This window comes from Typopeltis vanoorti, chromosome 3 (assembly GCF_054136105.1).
Source record: "Typopeltis vanoorti isolate ZY-2024b chromosome 3, IOZ_Tvanoo_1.0, whole genome shotgun sequence".
Classification (NCBI taxonomy): domain Eukaryota; kingdom Metazoa; phylum Arthropoda; class Arachnida; order Uropygi; family Thelyphonidae; genus Typopeltis; species Typopeltis vanoorti.
The window spans coordinates 165,083,437-165,109,175 of record NC_143551.1 but is presented as its reverse complement, the minus strand read 5'-3'; the positions used below and the strand labels follow the sequence as shown (position 1 = coordinate 165,109,175).

Genomic DNA, 25,739 nt, shown 5'->3' with positions numbered 1-25,739 from the left:
ACAGCAGCAATGCATAAAGGAAGGTCATGCTCAAAACTGGGTCAGAGTAGCTTCCTGTTTCAAATCTCTTGTATATTATCATCTCTTGAACTCAGTCTGAAAACATCACTGTTGATGATAATGCAGTTATGACTTCTGTTTTCATCATGCTCTCTCCATGTGAGTTTATGCACATCTTTATGTTAAAACTTAATGTTAATAATGATTGGTTCAGTTCCCTGAGTAGAAATCAAGTGGGTATGCGCTATTACTTTTAGTAGTGTCATGTTCTCATTTTCACAAAATATTTTTATTCAGGATTATTCCTACTGTTTAAGTTTCTAATAAGAACCAGTTTTATCTTGACTCGAAAAATCCTTTTAAATTTCTGGAATCTTTTGTTGGAATTTTTAACGTGGTTCAAAATATTAGAATAATGCGAAAATAAATGCACAAAAATTTCTTGGTACACTTTGGAATGGACTCTTTCATACACAATTTACAGCCTACCTGAACCCTCTGTGGTCATACAAGCCCATACCATGACAGAGGTTGCAAATTTCACCAAACATTTCATGCATTCTTTATCAAATGATCCATGCTTAAGATGCCAAACACATTTCCCTTGATGACCATGGGACACAAATATACTTTCATTGCTAAAAAGCACCTTTTTTCAGTCCGATTGCCCCCCCCCCTCCCCACAACAGTCTTTGCTTACACTATTGTATTCTAGCTGCCTTTTGCTTGGAAGTGGCTTCATCTTAGGCACACATGATTTAAAACCCAATTTGTAAAGTCGTCTAAATGTTGTAGATTTAGACACATTCACACCTAGTTCTTTCCATCTCCTGTGAAAATACCTTACACTATGGAAGTGGTTTTTCTTCACAATATTCTTCAATCTCCTTTCATCTCTTGATGTAGTTATTACCTTTTGATTGCTATTGCAGCAGTTATTTTGAAATATCTAGTCATTAGAATACTGTCTCAATACTCTACTCATGCTTTGCTTGAGACCATTTCAGTTCTTTAGCTATAAACCATTCAGTTGGCCTTTGTGTGTAGAAACACCATATGAAACTTCTTAACTTCTGATATGTCACTTGTTTGACCCACGTTTAGCAAATGATTAACTGAAATCCACATGCAAACGATTCCTCACACACAAGTCATTCTGTATCTACTGAAATATATGCTATTTCTATGCTCTCCTCAAGCATATAGCATGTGTTTACATGGTTATACAATCTACAAAGTATGTTGATTTAGATTATGCTAATTCATATTTGGTAATATCTATTTTTTATACAGTAAATTAGAATTGCAAATCATTCAACACATTTTCTTTGATTATTCTAATATTTTGATTTGGAGGTATAGTGAAGGTGGATAGACAAGGGGACCATCGAAGTCTAGTGTTCCTTTGTAGTTAAGGGGAGGGGTATAAGAACTAGATATTTCTCTCTTAGAGCAATGATAGAATGGAACCACTCCTTTTGAAGTGAGTACATCTAGCATGCACGAATTAAAGAGAAGGTATGATAGCTGGTGTGAGTGATGTGCTTCCTGGAATTTTCTGGTAATTGTTTGGCTGCTGGAGCAATACCATAAATGTACAGTTATTATTGTGATGTTATAGTGCTCCACTTTTTATAATAGTAATTGAACATGACTTACTATTTAAAATAGACCTTTTTCATATATATTAATCAGATTGATTTTCTTCCTTTCTATTTTATTTTTTAGAATGTTTAATTTTGATTTCATTTCATATTCATTTCACTTCAATTTAGCTCTTCTCTCCTAGTATCACCCTTCTTCCATAGTGTTGACCTGCAGTACATTAAATTATCTCAAGATGTGCTTTGAAAATAATGAGTTCCCAAAGCACATCTTGATATAACTCTCTAGATATAACTGATTCACTTTCTTGGAACAGCACTTTTTCCTTCAAAGAAACTGGAATAGTATTTCCCATTACTGATAAAATCATTATATTTTTAATATTAAGATCAATTTCAGCTTCTTTCTTCGGCTAACGTTGGTGTGTTATTTTTCATAATTTTTTTTTCCAGATTGCTGGCAGCGATCTGTTGGAAAAGCCTTTATCCCTCCAAGTACACTTACTCCAGAAACAGGTAATAATAAATAGCAACATGAAACTATGTTTGGGATTAGAAATATTAAATGTAAAGTCAATTGAATGTCTTCATGCCATGTAGTTCCCTTCCTATTAACTCTGCATAACTGAGCCCCCCCCCCCCTCCTCCAAATAAATTTATAGTTAAATGTGTATTTCTTATCTTGGAAAGAATGTAAGAATTGTCTATAATTATTTTGTTGTTTGCCAATTACTCCATCTCTATTTTTGTATATATTTTTGATCATTATCATCAGTAATAAGGCCACTGGAAGCAACAGTATTCTCATGTGCAGTAGAGAGGCAGCTCTGCTGTTTTCTAGCACCTTCAAAAAGATAGTCCTCAAGCATGTATTTTTTGAACATTTATTCAAGAGAAATATGTATAGCTTTATTTATAAAATATATTTTATTTTACAGTATATTGCAAAATATTGACATGAATGTGATCATGAATTAGTGTGGGAATTAGAGCATATGTGACATATTAGTGCTTATCACTGTTGTCATTGCAGTAGAGCAGTTCTGAAACTAATTTCTTAGTGCATGGAAGATTTTAGTTACATGGTGGAAAAAAAAAAAAAACTGAAGGAAAGGTAGACTTCTAGTAAAGTTATAAGAAGTTACTTATCTTTAGACAATTATAGAAAAACCCGTATGCTAACTGTCACACTCCATGTAACATTACTCCACACATTGACTGGCAGTAGAGAAGATTGCTTGAAAAGAACAGCTGAGAATGGATAGTTTAGAACACAGAGATAGAGGTGACGAAATATCCTGAGTTATGGAATAATATGGATTGAAACTGTGGAAAATTAAGAATAAAATAAAAAATGAAGTGTTATTAAGAAGCATATGAAATGGATGTGCTGATATTTTGAAATTACTTGTTACAGTATTTCTTTGTTTTAATTGATGAAAGAAGCAAACTAACTGATAATTCTGTCATTTATAATTAGACCAAAAAAAAAATTATGTGCCTCTATTATGCTACATAACCATGTTTTTTTTTTTTTTTTTTTTCCGAAGTAATAAGTGTTCCTGTTGATGTTCTCTCTACTACTGGAAACACTTATTTCTGTTGAAAAGGAAAGTTTGAATGAGCAAAACTAAATCAGCATTAGGATTGATACAGTTTACCTACTTTGCTTAGTCCACTTATGGAGAACTAAAAGTGTAAAATTTACTTGAAGTTTGGAGTGCCAGTATGGATTATTGTGATGTCATTTCTTGTCGTTTGTTTTTTTTCCCTGTGAGTTTATTAAATTTAGTTGAGTTCAATGCATAGTCATCTTCATTGTACAGTTTTTATTTGAAAGTATGTGAGTGAATTGTTAATTTACAGTTTAATGATTTCTGTATATTTTGTGAGCTAAATTAGTATAAAATTACCATATTTAAATATATTTGGAGTAATTTCTGATTTAAACTAGAATAACTAAGATAAGGTTTCTTTGTATTAAGTTGAACACTTTAACAGCAATATTTAGACTTTTATATCGAGGTCATCAATCAGGAATATACACGTGTACACACACAGGAACACAAGCTGTTATCACAATTAAACTACTTAATCCATAATTAAGTAGTTAAATGTGTCATTCATGTTTAATTTTTCACTTATGTAAGGTAAATTATAGGTTTATGGAAGTTTTTTCACTTGGTTTTATATATTTGGTTTTATCCTTTATCCAAGTGTAAGCAAACAAAGTTTGCACCTGAAGTACTTTCAAGACTGGGGCAACTCGTAAAGGTGGTATAAGTTCTCATCACTTGCCTTAGTATCCCATAATGCAAAGCACATCTCCTTACAGACATGTATAATGCTATGCATTAAGGGAAGGGTCACTACCCAGACCTGTTCTGACCTTTATTGAGGTCTCATCAGTGGGAACCAAACCCAAAGGTGGTGATACCAAGGTGGATGCATTGGAGAAGTCATATTTTCCTTTCTTTTAGGGTTACATGGTGATCAGCATTCATTTTAAAAATTTTATGGAATTTACAACCGTGTTAAAAAACTTTTATTATCCCGACGTTTCGATCTTCACATCAAGATCATCATCTGGAGCATACATAAATATACAGGACAAGCTGAGTTACATCATTAACTGTAAGCTAGAGAAATAATGATTTGATCACATGTTATTCTACTGGCGTGACCTCTGGTAAAATAAAATAAAATAAAAATAAAAATTACATCAAGCTAAATTCTATTTTACAATGACAGGAATAAACATTCTTTTGGATGGTTTTCTTTCAGAAACAATTGGTGTCCTATTTTTAATGTTACAATTCTTATTTTTGATTTACAATACTAGATTTTCTACAGTCCTGTTTATAGTTGTTCTTGGTGAGGAAGATCGAATATATACCTTCCATATGTTTGGGATTTTTAGACCATCATTGTTGTTCAGATTGAGGTGGTTGATAATAACCTCACAGGCTTCCTTGAATTTCCGTTCATACCATGTTCTAGTGTGATGTAGACACCTGGTGGTTTTCCAGTCAATTCTGTGTAAGGTATTCAGGGCATGATCAGAAAGGCCAGCTTCACCATAATTATTATATTTAATGTGTTGTTTATATTCTTTTTGTCTAATAGGAATAATGCATCCTGTTTTTCCTATATATGGTATGTTGTAAGTACAATAAATCTGGTATACTTACTCCAGGGTGAGCTAGTGGAGGGAGTGGGTCTTTGGATGAGTTGAGTAAGCTTTTTAATTTTGTGGGAGGTTTAAAGGTGGCTTTGAGGTTGTACTTTTGTAGTACTCTGTTTATCTTGTCTGATATTCCTTTAATGTAGGGAATGGTTATAGTTTTACTGTAGTCTGGTTTGTCTTTGTTTTTTATTGTGGTTTTGTAGAGAATTTTCTTTACTTTCCACAAATCTTTAATTATTCTCTACAAAACCACAATAAAAAAACAAAGACAAACCAGACTACAGTAAAACTATAACCACCCCAATCTGAACAACAATGATGGTCTAAAAATCCCAAACATATGGAAGGTATATATTCGACCTTCCTCACCAAGAACAACTATAAACAGGACTGTAGAAAATCTAGTATTGTAAATCAAAAATAAGAATTGTAATACTAAAAATAGGACACCAATTGTTTCTGAAAGAAACCATCCAAAAGAATGTTTATTCCTGTCATTGTAAAATAGAATTTAGCTTGATGTAATTTTTTTTTTTTTCCCACCAGAGGTCACGCCAGTAGAATAACATGTGATCAAATCATTTTTTCTTTAGCTTACAGTTAATGATGTAACTCAGCTTGCCCTGTATATTTATGTATGCTCCAGATGATGATCTTGATATGAAGATCGAAACGGTGGGATAATAAAAAAGGTTTTTTTAGCGCGGTTGTAATTCCATAAATTTTTTAAAATGAAAGTCATATTTTCCTATACAAGTTGCCAAAGGGTGCCACACCCTATTATTAAAATTCTCTGGATTAGAGAAGTTTATGGAAGTTTTTTTTTCACTTGGCTATGCTACTAATTATATATATTTGGTTTTATCCTTTATCCAAGTGTAAGCAAACAAAGTTTGCATCTGAAGTACTTTCAGGACTGGGGCAACTCGTGGTAAAGGTGATATAACTTCTCATCACTTGCCTTAGTATCCCATAATGCAAAGCACATCTCCTTGCAGACATGTATAATGTTATGCATTAAGGGAAGGGTCACTACCCAGACCTGTTTCGACCTTTATTGAGGTCTCATCAGTGGGAGCTGATGACGTCTCCATTGCTTTCACCTTGGTATCACTATCTCTGGTCTGGCTCCCACTGATGAGATCTCAATAAAGGTTGAAACTGGTCTGGGTAGTGATCTTCCCTTAATGCATAACATTATACATGTCCGCAAGGAGATGTGCTTTGCATTATGGGATACTAAGGTAAGTGATGAGAACTTATACCACCTTTACCACGAGGTTCCCCAGTCCTGAAAGTACTTCAGGCGCAAATTAAAATAAAATTGCTTACACTTGGACAAAGGATAAATATATAATTAGTAAATTATAGGTGTGGTGGATTTTGTTTACCATTGGATAGGCAAAGGGGGGGGGAGATCTTCAGGAGATGAGTATAGTTTTTATATACAGGGTGTTCGGGATAAATTTGACAGTTTCGTAAGGAAAAAGAAAATCTTCTTTGTATCTATTAAATTTAATGAATTGACAAAAAAACATTACAGGCAGAGTTAATTACAATACTATCAACAAGATTTACTCAAAATAACCACCATTAGCATCGATCACAGCTTCAATTCTGCTTCGGAACCTCGAACAAGCTGATGCTACAGTCTCCCTGGGAAGGGCCGCAAAAACTGTTTTAATTTTATCCATTAACTGGGCTTTTGTATTACTGGAAGTGCGATTGGTGTCTTTTTCAACTGCGCCCCATACAAAATAATCCATGGGGTTAAGGTCTGGGGAGTTTGGAGGCCAAACATTTGGACTGGTGAAGTCGTAGAAATTTTCAGACAACCATTTTTGACTTTTCCCAGAGGTGTGGCAAGGGGCCGAATCCTGCTGCCATACATACGGCCTACCATTGGCTACCCTTGTTATCCAGGGCTTGACTACAGTTAGCAACTCCACGAACAAAGCCCGAATTCCAATGCCAGGGTTTTTCAACACCTGTTCCTGCAGATTTGCGAGGAATTCTGCTGTACGAACGCAATCAGATCGTCTGCTAGGGATCTTTCTTCTTGCTACATCCTCGTAGTCACCATTGCAAGTCTCTAGTTCATGCCTGATTGTTTTTACTGTATTCAGGGAGCATTGGGCAGCAGTCGAAATATCCTTATTTTGATGGCGGGCACGAATCATCATGATACAAGTTATTCTCTTCCATGATTCAGGTGGGTTCCAGCTATCCATCCTTTCTGACATCTTGTATATGAATGAAGAAGGGTCCAACCTTTTAAATGAAGAGAAGTGTGTGTTAATACATGTAACTTACGGAAAAATATAATTAATTATAAATATGTCAAATTTATCCCGAACACCCTGTAATATATATAACTTTATAGGTGGTTTGAATGTCACCTTAATATTGTATTTTTGCAGTCTTCTATTTTCTCAGATATTCCCCTAATGTGTAAAGAATGGATGTGGCCTTCCTTGTAATCTTTCTCTTTGGTAGCATTCTTGTGAAGTATTTTGTTGATTACTTTTCTATTGTAACCATTCTTTATAAATGTTTTGCTTTTTTTTGCAACTCATTTTTCAAAGTCTGCTCATCAGATCATGTTAGAGCTCTGGTTCTGAGAGTGCTATCACTTTCTCATAATATCCTAGTTCTGTCTTTTCTATAAATATTTTCATGTTTGTTGTGCTCCATGAAGTTGGGGCCACTACGTATTCCTTCATTTCTCCTTCAAGCATGTAAGAACATTATTAGATTTTGGTCAATATCTGTGAATCAGCTTCTCATTCTTCTTTCATTTCATTTGTTCATTGGAACATCTTTCTCCATATACTTCTCATCCAAGATCTGTTACCCAAAGCCATTTGAGATGAAATTTGTACTTCATCCTCAATTGCTTGTCGCATGGTACTGTTATGTTATAGGTTTTTAAAATTGCAGTGTGTGTGTGTGTGTGTGTGTGTTGGGTGGTGGGGGGGGGAGGTTGATTAAAAAAAAAAACAACTAGCATATTTCTCTAATGGATTATGTAGTTTAGCAACTGGAAGACTTGCATGCTACCAGTCTAGATTGAATATCATCTACTCCAGTTTGTTGAAACATTCGGGATATGTTTCAGAATATTAACCCATTTAATAGTTTTTCAAAGCAATTTCTCCACACATTGCAAATAATTCTTATCTTCAGTTTGTATATCACCTAAATGTATGATCTTTTGTGGTACTAATTTCTACACTTAAAAGTTTTCATTGCAGTCTTCAAAAATTTTGTCAAACTTACTGTTTGATTACATAGTTTAAGGAAAAGTTTATACTCCCTCATTTCTAATCTCCTAGTGCGTGAGTGAATCATCTCATCCTTAATATATCCGATCTTTCCTGTGTTGGTCTTAGTCTCAGTTATGCAAATTACATTGATATATAGGTGTGGTGGATTTTATTTACCATTGGATAGGCAAAGGGGGAGATCTTCAGGAGATGAGTATAGTTTTTATATAATATATATAATGGCATTATGGCATTTCTCTAATTCATCTATTAGATCTACATCTTTTCCATTGATGCTTCTTATATTGAATGTACTACTTATTTTCAATTCTGTTAGTTTTTCCAATAATGAACTTGTCACTTTCTGTTCCCTAATAAAAACAGGCTGAACGCTTGTGTGACTTGGTGACATCCCTGCCAGCTCAAACAATTCCACAGATATGATTATAATTTGGTCAGCAAATTTCCCAATTGCTATTATATCCTTACTCATTCAGCATCAAAATGGATAACTCCTGATGGGACTTATAATTGAGGTGATAATTAAACTTTGCTTTAGAAGCCTGTTTAATTCCTTGCATATTGGTCATGTGGATGTTTTCCTTACAGTTATGAAGTTTAGACCCTTATATTAACTATTTTATAAAGAACCCCTCTTTTTTTTTTTTTTTTTTTTTTTTTTTTTTTTTTTTTTTTTTTTTTAGTATAATTGAAAACTGGAAACATTGATAAATATGTCAGGTGTAATTGTTAACAGTACAATGTAAAGTTATTTCCCTGCTTTTTTGTAGGATGGAAGGAGCATTATATTTTCATTTTGAGAAAATGGTTTGCAAATAAACATACTTTATTTATTTTTTACAGTGAAAAGCAACTGGGATAAAATCTCGGATATGACAGCAGCAGTTACATCTTTGAGCCTTCAAGGTAAAGTGGTAACAGTTTAATGGTTTACATTTTTTTTTACATATTTAAAATTTTTATTTAAGAGCATGGATCTCCTAAATTTTGGTCTCTGGATTTCACTTAGCTTAAATATGTGTTAATGTATTTTTGTTTTTTTCTCACAAAGCTGAACATTCCAATCTTTTCCAGATGTTGAGTGATGAGAACTTGTAAAGGAAGCTTAAAAAAAAAGTACACAAAAGTGTCCATAGGAAATTTCTGTTCTCTCCAAGCACTTAGAATATCTTATCTTTAAAATTTAAAGAATAACTTGACAGTTGCAAACTTGAAATTTGATGCCATGATTTTTCTTTGCTTTCTCAAAGCAGTGAGTGTTATACAGTTGAAATTTCTTTTATTAGAAATCAGCAGATTAATTATTCATAAATTTACAATGTGAAATTGTAAAAAAAAGCTGTTATTATTAAACTAATTAGTTATGTTTTTGTTTTGTGTGATATTTAAAATCTAAATCTCCTTGTGTTTTGTTCCTCAAAGAAAAAGATAATTTATTATTTGAATATATGAGCATCATAGTGTCATAATTGCAATGATTAAATTGATAATGCCATGCTTGAAACCAGAATTAAACCAACTTTTTCCCAGGTTTTGCTATTGTGCACTGATGATTATAATATATAGCACAAAAGTTGCAGAACTTGGTTCAGCAGTTACATGATGAAAATGAGTAGATTATTGCTTTGATTTTGACTAAAAAGATAAAAGGAATAATTTTGTTTATATGAAAAAAAGATTAGAGATAAATTTACTTCATGTATAAAAAAAGGTTTCTAGCAAAGGACTTATCTTTAATCTTATCAAGTTAAGATTCTTGATTTGTTGAAAATATTTAAACTACTTGATTAGTAATTTCAGTATTTGAATCAAAACAATGGAACATTTTAATCTTTATGAAATTTATATGAAAAGTAAACATTTTGAGGATATCAGTTACTATTCGAAATATTATTAAAAAAAAATCTTGAAATCTTGTTACCATGAGCGCATTCCTAGAATTTTAATTTAGAGAGAAATAGCTGTTTTAAAATATATTTAAAAATAAGTTTTAAAAAAATTAAGATAAAAAAACTTAAGGTTTTATTTCTTAAACCAGAACTTGACTCTCCTCTTTCCATCACAGCGGCTAAGAGACTATGTAGAATAATGCTGTGTTAAACTTTTTATTCTTGATGACTAAAAGCTGTAATCACTTGATATGGTTTATGACCTGAGTTGTACATACTTATCAAAAAGTGAGGAGTTAAAAAAAATTACAAGGAACTTTCATTATAGCAAAGAGGTAGAAGTTGCAAGAATAATTTGCTATATTGGATTTCCTTTAGCACAGTATTTTGTCTGAGGCTTTATTCAGACCTTATTATTTGTTTGTAATATTTGCTATAATAAGTTAACCTATGTAAATTGTGTTACCTAGATTACAGGATTTTTTTTTTTAATGTCTTACTTCTGTAACGTAAAGCTATCGCATCTCTCCAAGCTCATCCTTAATAATGGCAGTTTTTAAGACTGTCCTTTATAAATTCAGGGAGCTGTATGATTTCAGAGCAGGCAGTTACAATTAACTGCTAATTTCATTAACAAATTTAATTATGTGTTTCAATGGGGGGGGGGGGGGGAACTAATAAAAAAAAGGTTGCCCTGAATTAACTTAAATGTTGTCTGAAATTTTCCAAAATAAAGAAAGATTTTCTCCATACAGCAGGCATCTTCAGTATACATACAAAAGAAAAGTTTAAACAGATTAACAGAATGATTCGAAAAAGTGCCATGGACAGCCTTAGTAAAGTAACAGAGGTCATTAAACTGTTAGATTAAAAAAAAAAGATAGGCATAGCCATTGAATCTGTTAGAACAATGTATATATATATATATATATATATTCATCGAATCTGTTAGAACAATGTAAATATATATATATATATATATATCCATCGAATCTGTTAGAACAACGTAAATATATATATACATGCATCAATACATGTGGAATATGACTTGATGCATGTCATGTTCCACATGACAAATGGATGTAGATCTTAGAGATCGTCCAAAATAAGATAGACCACAAGAATAAAGAATCTGATAGATGGATAGATGCCTGGAAAGTTAAGTAGAGGTTTCTTTAGGTGAAAAAAAGAAAGATTTTTCTAGATGAAGATCTGTTAGCACTTCATCTTTCTAGAAGAAAGATGAAGTGCTAACAGATATTGAGCAGCTTGAGAATTTTAGCAGTACATTCTGATACTCCTTTAACAGGAATGAGAATATTTTTTCTTGAGCAGAAGAAGAATCTTCTCTGTTGAATATTTTGTTGATAAAGATCTCACTGAAACATTAGCCAAGAATGTTGATTTAATGTAACATCTTAACTACAGATAACTTGCATCTTGATATAAGTTATCTGTAGAACATAGATCATGGGAATGTTATAAGATTTTAATAGTCTTAGTTTTCTCACTAGAACAATTATGAGAAAATTCATGGATGTAATTAATAGTTTTAATGGAACATGTACACTAGACATTAAAGTAAGTTTCATGGCTTACTTATATAACAAAAATTACATAGAATTTATTCAAAAATCATGGTTATATTACCTTGTATCTCAGTTGTAGCTGAAGTATATATTACACTATTAGAGTTCAAAGGAACAGTCATAAGTTACATATATTAAAAAAAATAATAATTATTAATTGAAAAAAATAATAATAAAAAACAAAACTTATGAACAATTAATAGTGATCACTTCCCAAAACTTGGATGTTGGCATATAGTATGATCTGGTTCAGACAATTTCTTTGCATTTCACATATTTCAAGGAAGAGATGATTGAATTTTAACTTGCTAGAATGAAGTTTTGTCTGTTTCCAAAGAACTCTGTGTCTAGTGTCATTAGTGTGAGAAACTGGCTTACTAATGAACACGATTCCAGTAATCAACTACCCTTTTTTTTTTTGATACCGTAATAACTCGTAATCCCACAGGTCATGATGAATTTTCAGTTTATCAGAAGCCGACCTTTACTGGCAGATGCATTCACTCATCTTCTCACCATCATTCATTACAAAAAATGGGTTTTATCCAGAGTCTTTGTAACGCAGAACTCATACAAGCTGCTCTTCTGATCCCCTTTTGTTAGATGAACTGAATAAAATTAAAAGCAATCTGATATGTAATGGATACAACAAAACTACCATTCAAAAAAATTGATAATTATCATCCTTCTACCAGACTACAATCTGACTTGAAAAGAATTTCAATACTCTGCCTTAAAGGAACAAATAGCAAGGATTCTTTGAAAATTCAATCTGCATGCTTCTTTTAAACCATCTTGGAAACTGTCTTCCTTCCTACAATCAACAAAAGATACATTACCACCATTTCACACCTTACCAGGTGTCAATTAAATACCCTGCTTGTGTCATCTTTCCTGTTTTGGACACTGGCCATTCTGCCTTGATTAGAATTGAAGAACATCAAGACTATAGTATATTTTTTGGAATCTGACAAGCCTAGCCTTGCTTCTCACATTATTGACACTTGGCACAGTTCTTTGGAACCAGACGAAAATTCTTCACTCCAAGTTCAAATTTGATCGTCTCTTCTTTCACGTGTTTCAATATGTGAAATGTTAAGAAATCATCTGAACCCGAACTGATCAGATTGTATGCCAATATACAAGTTTTGGGAAGTGATCACCATTAATTGTTCATAAGTTGTTTTATTATTATTATTCATCTATTTATTTTATTTTTTTAATCTAGACAACTTGCTATGATTGTTCATTTGAACTTTAATGGTGTAATATCATATACTTCAGCTGTGACCAAGAAACGAGCTAATATACACATGATTTGACTCATTGTTTGATTCATCCTTTTAATATAGTTAACAGTATCTCCCTGACGATGTCCTTATAACATTAGATGAAATATATTGGAGTTTTTGAATAAATCCTATATAATTTTTGTTACATGCATAAGCTGTGAAAGTATGTTGAGCATGGATGTAATGTCCATTGTTTTTTGGAATACAGAAATGAAGACTTCATCTAAGCTTTTTAGATAAAGAAAAAGTTTTTGATCTTGTTGATCAAAGACTGTTTTTTCTTTATCTAAAGTGGATTGTATTCCAGAGTAATATTGGACAAAATTTTCCAAATTGGAAGAACAATTTCAAATTTTAGATGCCAACATATCTGTAGAAAAAAAGGTGGTTTGGCAGCAATGTTGCTTAGGAAACATTGTTCATAGTGATCTATAAAATTATCATCCTTGAACAGCTTTGGTACACTTGCTGGAAAACTAAGATTTAAAAATAGGATTTTGGGTGGATTGAGGGATGAATTCCTTTGTGCCAGTTAAAATTACTTCAGTTCGATTGAAGCAGGTGTCTTGATTAGAAGAACAAAAGTAGTAGTCTGCTCAAGGAAAGGAAACATAGACATCACTCAAGTCATCCCACTGACTGTGTTATAATGCTAAAAAGCATGAAACAGGGAGTGATCAGGATAAAGTAGACTGATCTAAAGAAGAGATCAGTGGTATTGGGAGAGTGGAGTGATTATTGGGTATTTTGACAAGCAGTTGGACAATTTGTGAAAGATTGTTACTGACATTAAACATGTTTTCTGCAAACTTGAGTCCATTGGAAAAATGAAGTTTGTTGTGAATGTTGAAGTCCTCAAGGAACATGATCTCATTGTGTATTTGGACTAGATGGTCTTGCTGAGAAGCAAGATAATTTTAAAATTCAGTGTTATCAGAATTTTCTAGGCTGTTAAAAAAAGCTTTGAAATGGAAGACAGTAAAAGAAAACAGATGATAAAGATGATCTATCTAAATAATATTTAGATAGATATCGTAGGTGAATGCAGTAATTACTTTAAAATGTCAAATGAAACAAGCAGTAACAGAACAGCAATAGGATATTCAAGAGGCATACCATCAGACCAACTCGAAGACAGTAAATCCTGCCTTCCAAGTGTTTCCTGTGACTTAGATCTGCATTAGATATTTAACCAGAAATGCTGAGATATGTAAATAAGTTTTACAGTTCTTTCATTCCGAATTTAGATGGCATGGTCAGATGGTTGAACTCCATTTGACTGGAGAACAACACTCATCCATCTGGAAAAAGCATATAAAACGAAGTGAGAATTTGAAATATTTCTCTAGATATTGTTCCAGTTATGAATTGTGCAAGCATACTTCTGGAGAAACTAAGAAAAATTCTGAAGCATAATTTTGAGTAAGATCAAGCCTGATTGGGCCAAATAGGTATTGTCAGGATTAGATTTTTAGTTTAAGACAAGTAGTTGAGAAACTGAATGAATATGTTATGCATTTAAATTTTGTACAGTTGGAAAATGCATGTAACAAGGGGCTAAGCAAAATGCATTTCAAAACAGTAAAATTATATAGGATGAATTGACCGGTATACACAGCAATTCAGTCTTCATTTAAGTTGAAGGTTAGCAGAAAGCTAGAATTGAACAGGAAGATGATTTGCTGTAATATCAAGAGTAAGAAAAGAATACAAAATCTCAACTGTTATCCATCTGGATCACCTTATGAAAGAAAGTGGTATCTAACATCTGATATCAAAATTTCAGATAAAAAGCTTCACTCTGTTGTTTATGATTTTATATTCCTAAATGAACCCAGTGCAAGTCTTAAGGATCCTTTATCTAGATCAAATTGGTAATATAAAAAAATTGGTATGAAAATAGGAAGAACATAACAAAAAACATCCTGAATAGAGAAACTGTAGAATAAAACTATTCAGCTATTAAGCTCAATTTTTAGTGAAGATAGCGATTTAAGGGAAATACAATGGAATAAGCAAATCTGCAGAGAGGCATTTGAATAAATTATACATTTATTTCGAATAAGAGGGAAATTGGCCAAAACACTAAACTAACAGTATAAAAGTTATGTTCAAAGAAATTAACGTATTGCTATGGGTGTTGGATTAGAAATAAAGCAGTTAATTGAAGACTGGAGACATAGCTGTGAGTTTTGAGAAAAATTAGGGAAGTGAAAACAGATGGCATCAATGCCAATACCATATTAAAAATTAAGACATTAGAAACTTAGAATTCAAGAATAGAGCAAGCACAGTTAATCTCAGGTGGCTAGCTACTTAAACAGAACGGGAGAGGACTGAGTGAGTGAGTAGCAAAATGGGTATTGATGCCAAGATATCAGGAAAAAATCCGGAGGATGACTGAGATCTTTCCAAGATATTAACAAGATATAGGCAACTTGACTGCATTAGAAATGAACTAGAAGATTAAAATGTAAAATATGGCAATATTGGAAGCCTAACAAGCAGATTAATTTGGAGGAAAATAGTTAATGTTAATAGAAAAGTGTTATTCCTTTGAGAGTAGATATCAGAAATTTGATAATCTGCAGTACTTATGCTAAGATCTGAGATTTGCTTGTATTAGCTTTTGTAATCATAATATTTAGGTAAGGTGGCTAGTTTTATATTGTATTGCTTATTTTCTGTCTGCTTTGTCTAGTTGCACGATGAAAAATCTTAAGTTTCCTGGAGGGAAACCCTTCCACCTCCCTATGAGACTGGCTAACTTGCCTTCCATTCAATAACTGATAAGTTCTTTATGTTCTAGATGCAACTGACTGAGCTATGCAGCCTTGTTAGGAATTTGATGAATGAATCACTTTGTTTCATTTATGGGTTTAGATTTTTTCCTCACCAGAACCTATAATTGTTTTCTTTCAACAAAGTAAAAAAAAAATCTGTTTTCTTAAGCACCTTTAATTAGGTCAAGTTAAATGGACATTTTATTGTATTATGGAAACCTATTTTGATATTATGCACCGCGCGGTTAGCCTAGTGGCTTTGCGCTTCGCAACCATATGCCTCGGGAAGGAGTGTCCTAGGTTCGATTCCCGTTGTAGACGTGAGGAATTTGAGGATCTTCCTCAGGCATAGCCAAGTTAGCCGGTCTTGGGCGCGGTCAGCAGGGTTTTTTCCGCCAGTTTATCTGGCGTTTTTCATCCCGCAAGCAGGCAAACCGGCCCCGTGAACATACGCCTCTACAGTCAAAAAATATATCCCCCCCAGCGTCAGACCAGGCGACGGGTCGGTTGGGAGTAGTACTAACAAGAAGTCGCATCTAAGTAACACGCGGACTCTGCATGGGAAGCGGGAATAACGCGTAGAAGAAGAAGAAGATTTTGATATTATGCATTAAGAATTTGCCAAAAAATAAAATTAAAGTGTGTGTGGTTAACTAGAGTATCCCAAAATATATTATGCTTGTTTATAATTTATAAAAAAATTATAACTAAAGATATATAAAGAACATATTTTCACACTTGCATGTCTAGTTAAAATAACCTTTTAAACTTAGTAATTAAATCAGAGGTCGAAAACTTATCAGGACTCCGCTTTAGCTCTTTAACAAAATAAATTGTCTTTGTCACTGCAGAAACATCCTCTCAGATGACAGTTCATTTTGAGAATAGCCTCTAACTTGGATTCTAAATACTTCAGTTCTGAGTGGGGGGAATTATAATGCCATATCATTCCAGCTCTTTAACAACATACTTATTCTTACTTTAAATTCTAAACACATCAAAAGAAATCAAGCAGTTTATGCTGGTGCTCTCTCTTGACCGAAGAAAACTAGATGCTGATTAATTTATGAACATATTCTATGTCAGCAGACCTGGAAATTAATATTTACTTCAGTTAACTTTTGATAGCACTCTGTAAAATAGATTAAGCATCCAAAATCGTTAGCAGTTCAGTTTATGCAAGATACTCTCTAGCACTTTCTTGAACATTGGCTGATTAAAAAAAAACTCCATCAGTGTACTTCCAATTCCAGACATGTATAGAACTAAATGCATACAGTATATTTTTATATATCTAGTCTTCACTACTATGAAATTCTTGATATATCCCTGAAGAGCTGATAGTTCAGTCTTCTAACTTCATTAGTCCAAGACTATTAGTCTTACTCTGAGTCTTTTCCTGCCATCCAACTCCAGAGACCAACAAATCTAGAAAAGCTTGGATTTCTAATGCAGATTTCCTAATACAGTCATACCTCGACTTACGGGAATCTGGAGTTACACGGTTTCATATATGTAAGTATTCCCGTCCTACATCACACCTCACCACTAGTCGTATCTTTCCAGTGCCGGCTGCATTCGCCAGTGATGCACATGCTGTGAACAAGCACTGACATGTTTCACACAGTCTCCATTCATACAAGATTTTTATAGTCTACAAACCTTGCGATTGTTTAATGTTATGTTCTTGATAAAAATTTTATCACATAAAAAATAATAATGTCGTCCAAAGGAAGCAAGTCCGATTCTTCTACAGCTAGCAAGAAAAGAAAAACATTGACTTTGGAAACAAAACTCAACGTTATTAAGGATTTTGAAGGCGGAATGAAAATTTGTGATTTAGCAAAGAAGTTTGATCTACAGGAATCCACAGTAAGAACAATCATAAAAGAAAGGTTTACAGATTTTGGAGGACATAGATTCTAACGAGAAACGAATTGTAGCCACAAGGTAAGGAATAAAAAAAATCATTAGCTTCCTATGTGAAGAAATTTTGCATGACATGAAAAAGACATTATGCTGTCAGACGAATCTATTAGATTTTATGAAACCATTGACATTGAAATAACTTTCTTTTTTTTTATATACGAAAAACTACAATTATGATTATATTTCTTAAAAAATATACATGTTTTTGTAAACCTTTGGTCCCAATTAACTAATATTTTGTATGTTTGTATGCAAAATTATACCCGAGTTATGCGAATTCGACTTACGCACTTTTTGTTGGTCCCATCTACCCTGTAACTTTGGAGTATGACTGTATTTCATAATTGTAGTCTCCAGTTCTAATCTAAATGTGAGATCTGTAAATTAAATTTTGTTTAACTGCTGTTTTGTACACTTACTGTACAAGATGGTGATTAATTTATTTTAGGATTTGGCTAATTTCTTTCTTGATACATATAAATTTATTTGACTGGTTTTGCACCGTACCGTCTTGGTTTATTCAGCTGTGTTTTCATGTATAAATTGCCATCTTTGCTAAAATGGTGCTAAATAGTTTAAATATTTTACCACTTTTATTCCTGCTGATTTAAGTTTTTGTTGATTTTCATTTTCATGTCAGATTGGTTAAAGCAATTATTCAATTTAGTTAAAGAATCCTGGGTTTATTTCAGATTTTTTTAGAAGTATATCTGCATAAGAGCCCATTATATCCAGTTTTGATAATGCGATCCATATATTCTGTTGAATAATAATCGTGATTTGGTGCACTCGCATCTGACAAATAACTTTACATCAGACATCCAATACCTTTTATGAGTTTGGACTACTAACTTACATCTTATTTTCACTATATTATTTCAGGAAATTACAACGTACTAGGATATACATTAAATAAATTTTAATATATTTCTATATTTCGGCAGCGTCACGCTGCCATTTTCAAGAACTTATGTACAAGATACGTGCACGCAGGCACAGCAAAAACAATAAATGAGCAAGAAGAATGAAGCTATTATTTCTCCTAAAGTCCTGATGGTGCCCTCTAGCGGGCGATGTTGGTATTCTTGGGCGATTGGGCTGGAGGTCTTCTCATGTAGGTTTCCCAAATTTCCTCAAATTTGGGAAACCTACATCAGAAGACCTCCAGCCCAATCGCCCAAGAATACCAACATCGCCCGCTAGAGGGCACCATCAGGACTTTAGGAGAAATAATAGCTTCATTCTTCTTGCTCATTTATTGTTTTTGCTGTGCCTGCGTGCACGTATCTTGTACATAAGTTCTTGAAAATGGCAGCGTGACGCTGCCGAAATATAGAAATATATTAAAATTTATTTAATGTATATCCTAGTACGTTGTAATTTCCTGAAATAATATAGTGAAAATGCATAACCAACGTCTAAGCCTTTCCACGAGAATAACTTACATCTTAAATATGGACTATATATTCCTCTAATATTCTTTTTACCCCATATAGCCATAATGAAGAGAATAGTTTTTTCTCTTGGCTGTTTTAACAAGTTCGTTAGAGATCTGTTAAATATAGATTCTCATTATTTAAGTTAAGGGATATTATATCCTAAAACATTTCATTTTGGGAAATAATATTAGCTGAATAAGAAACTCAGAGTTTCATGCCGAATATAGAAACTATATAAAGTTTGGCAATTCCAAGCGTGAGCATATACCTGGATAGTGCAGCACCTGATCCATTAGGTAGTGCAAACTGAGGCAACTCATAGAAAGGGTGGAGTAAGCTCCGATGACTATTCTTGGTATTTACCCATAATGTGAACTTAGATCTTCAATTGAATTATTAGCTTAATTTCGATTAGCTTGTTCAGTTGAAGCCTTTGGCTCTTCATATAATTAGTAATAGATTCTCATATTTCTATGATTTCTTAAATATTTATTTTAGAGTGAAAAAAAAAAAAATCTGATTCTGATGATCTCAATTGTGCCTGAATTCAGCTTGTTCAAGTTTGGCATCCAGAATTTTTCTTAGCCTCTCTCTGGATGCATGCTTGCATAATTCTTAGTTTTTTTGGAGGCATGGTTAACACTCATTAGATAAATAAGTGCCTCTAATTCTGACATTCTTTTATCTTCCTTTCTATAGATATTAGTTCTTCCCTAATTGTCTGGAATTCAGCCTTTTCAATTATCTATTGTAAAACTCCATATAGCATTCCTGGTCAGATATCATCGATGCCAGCTATCTTTCCACATTTTGGGTTTCTGATGATTTTCTACCTCCAGTATTGATATGTACTCCTGATTGCATGCATGTTTCATTTAATAATTCTTGAAAGTAATTACTTGAGACATCTAGAATATTTTTATATTCAGTTTATCATCATTTCATTTTCCTTTTACAGTATTCTTTCCTCTATTTCTAAGCTTTTTTCAATGGCTTCTAGAGATTTTATTGCCTTTGTGATATTTATCTTCTGTATTCTTACAAAAGTTCCCATTTTTTGTTTTTACTACTTTCATCATAGCTTTCTTATACTTTTTCTTTGAGTATACCATGTTCACTGACTTGCTAGGAACTTTTCGATTTCTTTCCCAGGACTGTCTAACTACTTGAATCCTGTGCATATTTCTGTTTTACCTGGCTTTGCAGGAAACTTAGATACATTCTTCTCATCTGATTGAATAAATGCCTTCATTAGATCTCTAAGGTTTAGTTTGTTTCAAGCATTTCCATTTTTATTCTAAATATTTCAGACATTTTTTTCCCATTTTCAATGTGATATTTATTTTATCTTGCTTGAAACTAAATGGTGATTACCTCTTATTTCAAATTCAATATGTATGGTTGTATACTGAATGCAGAGGTATCACTCACTATAATAATATAATCAATTAGGCTTTTTTATTCTTCTGTGTTCAATTTATGCACATCTTTTCTTGAAACAGAAAATTTAAAGTCATGTGAAATGCTCAAACACAACCCAAATCTCAACAAAAATGATCGCCTAACCATTTCAAGAATGTGGAGGACCCATCTACAACCTGTATAACAACCTAAACTAGCCATAGAAAAATCCCACTACAAGAAGACAACCTGGTGAAGTGTTTGTAACATTCAACACCAACTGAAAGAAATCATATTATAACAATCAGAACTATCCAGAAGAATATTAATACATGAGGACTTTAGCAATTTATTGTAGTTGTATTTTTTTTAATTTTTTTATATATTATTTTTTTATTTTATTTTATTTTTTTAATATTTTTATTTATTTATTTATTTATTTATTTTTTATTACTAGAGGTCAGACTAGGAAAAAGGATTAATTAACTACGTAGATTTAGTTTACTGGTATACATGGCATGAGCATGTAGCTTGGTTCCTTATACACTTGTATTCTTCCGACGATGACCTCAATACAGGGGTTGAAACGTCAAGTTTTATTTTATTAGTAATTAATAAAATAATCTGTTCAACACGTGTGTTTTTTTGTCCCTAAATTTACAAATATGAGTGCTGATCACCGTGTAACCTTAAAAGAAAGAATGGTGTTTATAATGATTAGTCTGTATCCCGAACAGAAATCCAGAAAATTTATATTATTAGCTTTACCTTTTCTCCAGATTCTCATTATTTAAGTTAAGGGATATTATATCCCATATTGTTTCTTTGTGTGATATTCATTTTCTACTCTGTTGCTCAGATTTCTAGCTAGAATCAGCATTTTCTGTTTGTCAACTTCTCTCACACTCTCTCTCTCTCTCATGTGACATAGGCATCAATCATAGGCACAAATTTCATTGTCCAGTTTTACATTTTGAAATTCATCCATATCACTACTTGAAATTGCTTGCCATTAAGTTTTTCTTCATGTTTAGTGTTCAACGATATCGCTATTCCTCTTTTTCCCTGATCGCTGTTCTCTGAATATAACCTTATTATTTAGTACTATTTCACTTGTCTTACTTGTTTCGTTAACACCAAGTATGTCAACATTGCATTTCTTTAATTCTTCTGTGAGTTTGACTTTGTTGCAACAACTGTCTTTTCACTGTTCATCCTAATTCCCTGACAGAAATATTAAGAGTGTTGTTTAACTATGCAACACTCCAGCCAGCATGACATTTTATCATGTTGAGCCATCATTTTCTGTTTTAAAAAGCTAATAGATTACAATTTGGTTAACTGAGCTCCAATTGCTAGTCCCCTCATTTAATCTCTGTCGAGGTGTATACCTATTAATGAAATGCATCATGAGAGGAGAATGAGATATGGAATCAGAATCCTGAGTTAATTTTCTACATTTGTAAAAACCTGTGTGGAAGTCTTCTGTTTTCTTGCTGTGACCCTTAAGCAGATCACATCCAGTTCTTACATGCTATATGATCATATCATTTACCAACATAATGTAATATTATCATGCAATTGTATTACATTGCAAAGGGCACAACGGAATGAAACTTCCTTACAGTAAATGAATGTCTTTTTTTTTTTTTTTAACAAAACAAAAATTCAATACTAAACTACTGAAGAAAGTGGTTCATATCATTTCTTTAAACCTCTGAATTTGTTATAGTGACAGTTAGCTGTATCATCTTGTAAGTGAAATGTCAGAATTCTTATGATAAGCATAATTTTCCCTGTGCTTTTTTTGTAAATAAATTTATTCAACACAATTTTCATAAAACAATTGTTTATAAACTTATGTGTTCAAGTAATGTAAATCAATTTTTTTCATAATCCTTGTTTGTAATTTTTTGAAATTTCATAATCCATTCGTTTTTTTAGGGAACCCTCCCCACAAAACTTATGACAAGTATAAGGAAGATATAATTCTAAAATAATTATCTTCAGTACTTTCAGATTTAGTTTGCTCTTTCCCTGAATTCAAATTCAAGTAAACATTTCTGAAATAGTGTCCAAAAATAACATTTTTTTTTTATATCAGAGCAAGAAATATACGAAATATATGGGCCATATGCACCTAGATTTTATTATTTAATTTAAGATGCTTTTCATATTCTGTAAAGGGGGTAAAATGTATTCTGCTTATTAATATGTGGTATCAGGAGTCTAAAGAAATTATTTATTAGTATGATACCTAATATGGAGAGTTAGATAAATTAATCATTATTGGGAGAATTGATGAGAAACCGTGTATAAGAATGACTCAGATATGCAACCGTGCATATCTGAGTCATTAAGATTGAGAACATGAATAAGAGCAACTGTGTTAATGATACAGATGTTCTTAATCTTGGAGATGATTATGATGAAAGGTTGGTTGTGTGCTCATCCAGTTCAGACTTATTTAGTATATGCAAGAATGGCTGCATAAGTAACACATTAGATATGAATAGAAATTTTCTAGGTACGTCATGCAGACTTCAGAGTGAGTATACAAAAAGCCTTGAGGTAAATTATGTTTGTATATAAATGGCAAGAGTATACAGTTGTTGCCTTGGTGGATGTGTTGTGGTCTCAGATTACAGGTATTAGTGAGATCTGGTTTTCACAGATATACTAACTGTTATGAAGTGTAAAGGGTACAGTATTTTTAGGAAGGATAGACAAGATAGAGGAGGGGATGTGATGCTAATGATATTGGATGAAGTGAGTCTAATTAGGATAGAAAGCTGATATTTGAAATATTAGTAAGAATTTTCCATGTAGCAGTAAGTTCGAAGTTATCTAGTGAGAGGTATTCTAAAAGATCAAATGTGGTGGGACATTGTTACAGATCTAGTGGATCAGTTACTGTTAGCATTTCATTTTCAACTTCATTGTCGACTGAGACTTCATTGGGCGACTTCAATTATGTAGCAATGTCCTCTCATGAGATTTCAATTTTTAATGTGCTGTTGTGAGACTTCCATAAGCAGCATGCAACCAAAGGAACTTGAGGTTAGAATACTATGCTTGATTATAGTGCCTCCAGTTGACAGTAATCATGTGATGATCTGGTAAGTGGCTAAGTATGTGGATGTTCCCTTCAGGAAAGGTTATCTGCTGAATGACAAAGCAAGAAGTTATGACCAGCTGAGGAGAATACTAGTTTTGATCCCATGATGTTAGTTACCAGATGGGGTATATATCAGTTGTGCATAGGAAGTATTAAAATGCATCAATGATGCAATATCAAAATGTGTCCCTAGAGTTTGGAAGAGGGATGTGTGATCTTAATCTTAATAAAGATATGGAATGAATACTGTATGCATAAGAATGTTGGTTATGAAAATTATAAGGTGCAGGCCAGAAGAATTAAAAGTACTGTACAGAAAATAAGACTGAATGTAAAAAAAGAAACCATCTATGTAATATGAAGACAACCTAGAAGAATTGTTATGTAGATGTGTGTGTAGCTTGCAGATGCAGAAGAGGTTATTCAACTAATGAGTGCCCATTTTATTAAGAGCAACCAAACTGCTATATGCAACATGAGGCTCATTGCTACCTCAACACTGAATGAAGAAGAGAAGGTACCAGATCTGATGTTGAAACTAAATAAGAATTTGGCAATAGTCTGATGGGATATTTTCACAGATGTTAAGTGTTCAGTTGAATTGGCTGTAACCCTGTTGTAGAATTTGAGTCTCTGCATAGGGAAGCTTCCAAAGGTTAGTGTAAATACTGAAATGTCTAATTATAGACCTATAAATATTTCTAGGGTGGTGGTGAGATTTTAGAGAAGTTGGTAATAGCTTACATACAGAAATGGATTGATAGAGAATCTATTAGTCTGTAAAGTATAGGTGTCCATCTACGATGAACAGCCTAAAGTTTACTAAGGGGGAATGTCATATTTGAGTGGCTTGCTCAATTTTATAATGTTATGATTGATTTAAACAATAGGAATGTATGCATAAGTTGCAGAATATGGGATTGGATTCTAAGCTATTATCTTGGATAAGAGGATGTCTGACTGACAGGCATAAGTTGCATATGGGGATTAATGATTATTAGACATTTAAGAATAAACAATACTAATTTTCAGAGCCTGTGTAGCTCAGTGGACGTGGCGTTTGCACATCCACTGAGCTACACAGGCTTCATGTAGCTCAGTGGATGTGCAACTTACTTCGTGCGGCCACGACGCTTGGCCGCACAAAGGAAGACTTGGTTTCGAGTCTAGTCGGCGGCTAGAGGAAATTTTTCTAAGCCTTTTTTTCGACACCGGTTACCGAGTTAGTCGATCTCTGGCACAGGCAAGCAGGTTTTTTCTCCTGGAAACTCGGGTTTGTTGTCCCGTAAACTCAAGAAAATTGACCATAGAACCCACATTATTTCAGACATTAAATACGAGTGTTAGGGTAAGGGACCACGAGATGGCGGCACTTGTTGAGCCATCACTCTTCGCTGCGTGCGCTTAATTAGTGATAGCTTGTGCCAGCTATCTCTGATTGGGTACCAGTGGGGATTGAACTGCCCACTCAGTCTCCAAAAGTTAGATAGGGCTAAAAATGGCCTCGCCTACTCCCTAATTATACGGAATAAAAAGGCGTTAGCTGATTTTTTTTTTTTTCAATACTAATTTTCTTTAATTACTATATATGTTCATATAATAACACCTACCAGTTTCGTTAGCAACTGTCTAGCTTTCTCAAGGCTTGAATGGTAAACACAAAAAAAATTATAAATGTATAAAGAATACCCTTGAGAAAGCTAGACAGTTGCTAGTGAAACTGGTAGGCATTATTATATGAACATATATACTAATTAAAAAACCTATGGTCACATTAACAATAATAAATCTAATACTAATTTTCATTATTGCAGATATTTTGGTCAGAAATTAATGGGCCCTTATCAGTGCATCAACATATTCACAAGGTGAAGCTATAATGAAGAATTCTAATCCAGTGCTGAGTCATATACCAGAGTGCCACGATACAGGTGGTTACAAAATAAAATGAGATTGCAATTAAAGCTAAAACAAAGTTCCTGTCCCATACATTGCAGGCATTTCGGAGGCAATTGCAAAGATCCTGAAAAGATAGTTTAGCCTCCACATTATTACCTATCAACATTCTCCTCTTTACCATGCATAGAAGATTCTTTCTCATTTTACAGAAGACCCACCCGCACAGGTAGATACATAAACTTTACCATCATCTTTCTTCTCAACAATATAGTGTCATCAAAACCCTGTTCAACAGAGCCTCCAACCTCTGTTTCATCCAAGC

General features: G+C 33.1%; 1 protein-coding gene across 2 annotated transcripts in view; it reads left to right on the top strand.

The window, feature by feature from the left end:
- The window catches only part of Mfe2 (peroxisomal Multifunctional enzyme type 2), a 668,623-nt gene that overhangs the window by 193,949 nt on the left and 448,935 nt on the right, over nucleotides 1–25,739 (top strand). For both annotated transcript variants that reach the window (XM_090390952.1, XM_090390951.1), the window contains exons 10-11: nucleotides 2,058–2,120; nucleotides 8,922–8,984. In XM_090390952.1, coding sequence (XP_090247078.1) covers nucleotides 2,058–2,120; nucleotides 8,922–8,984 — 126 coding nt within the window. The remainder of the gene's footprint in view (nucleotides 1–2,057; nucleotides 2,121–8,921; nucleotides 8,985–25,739) is intronic.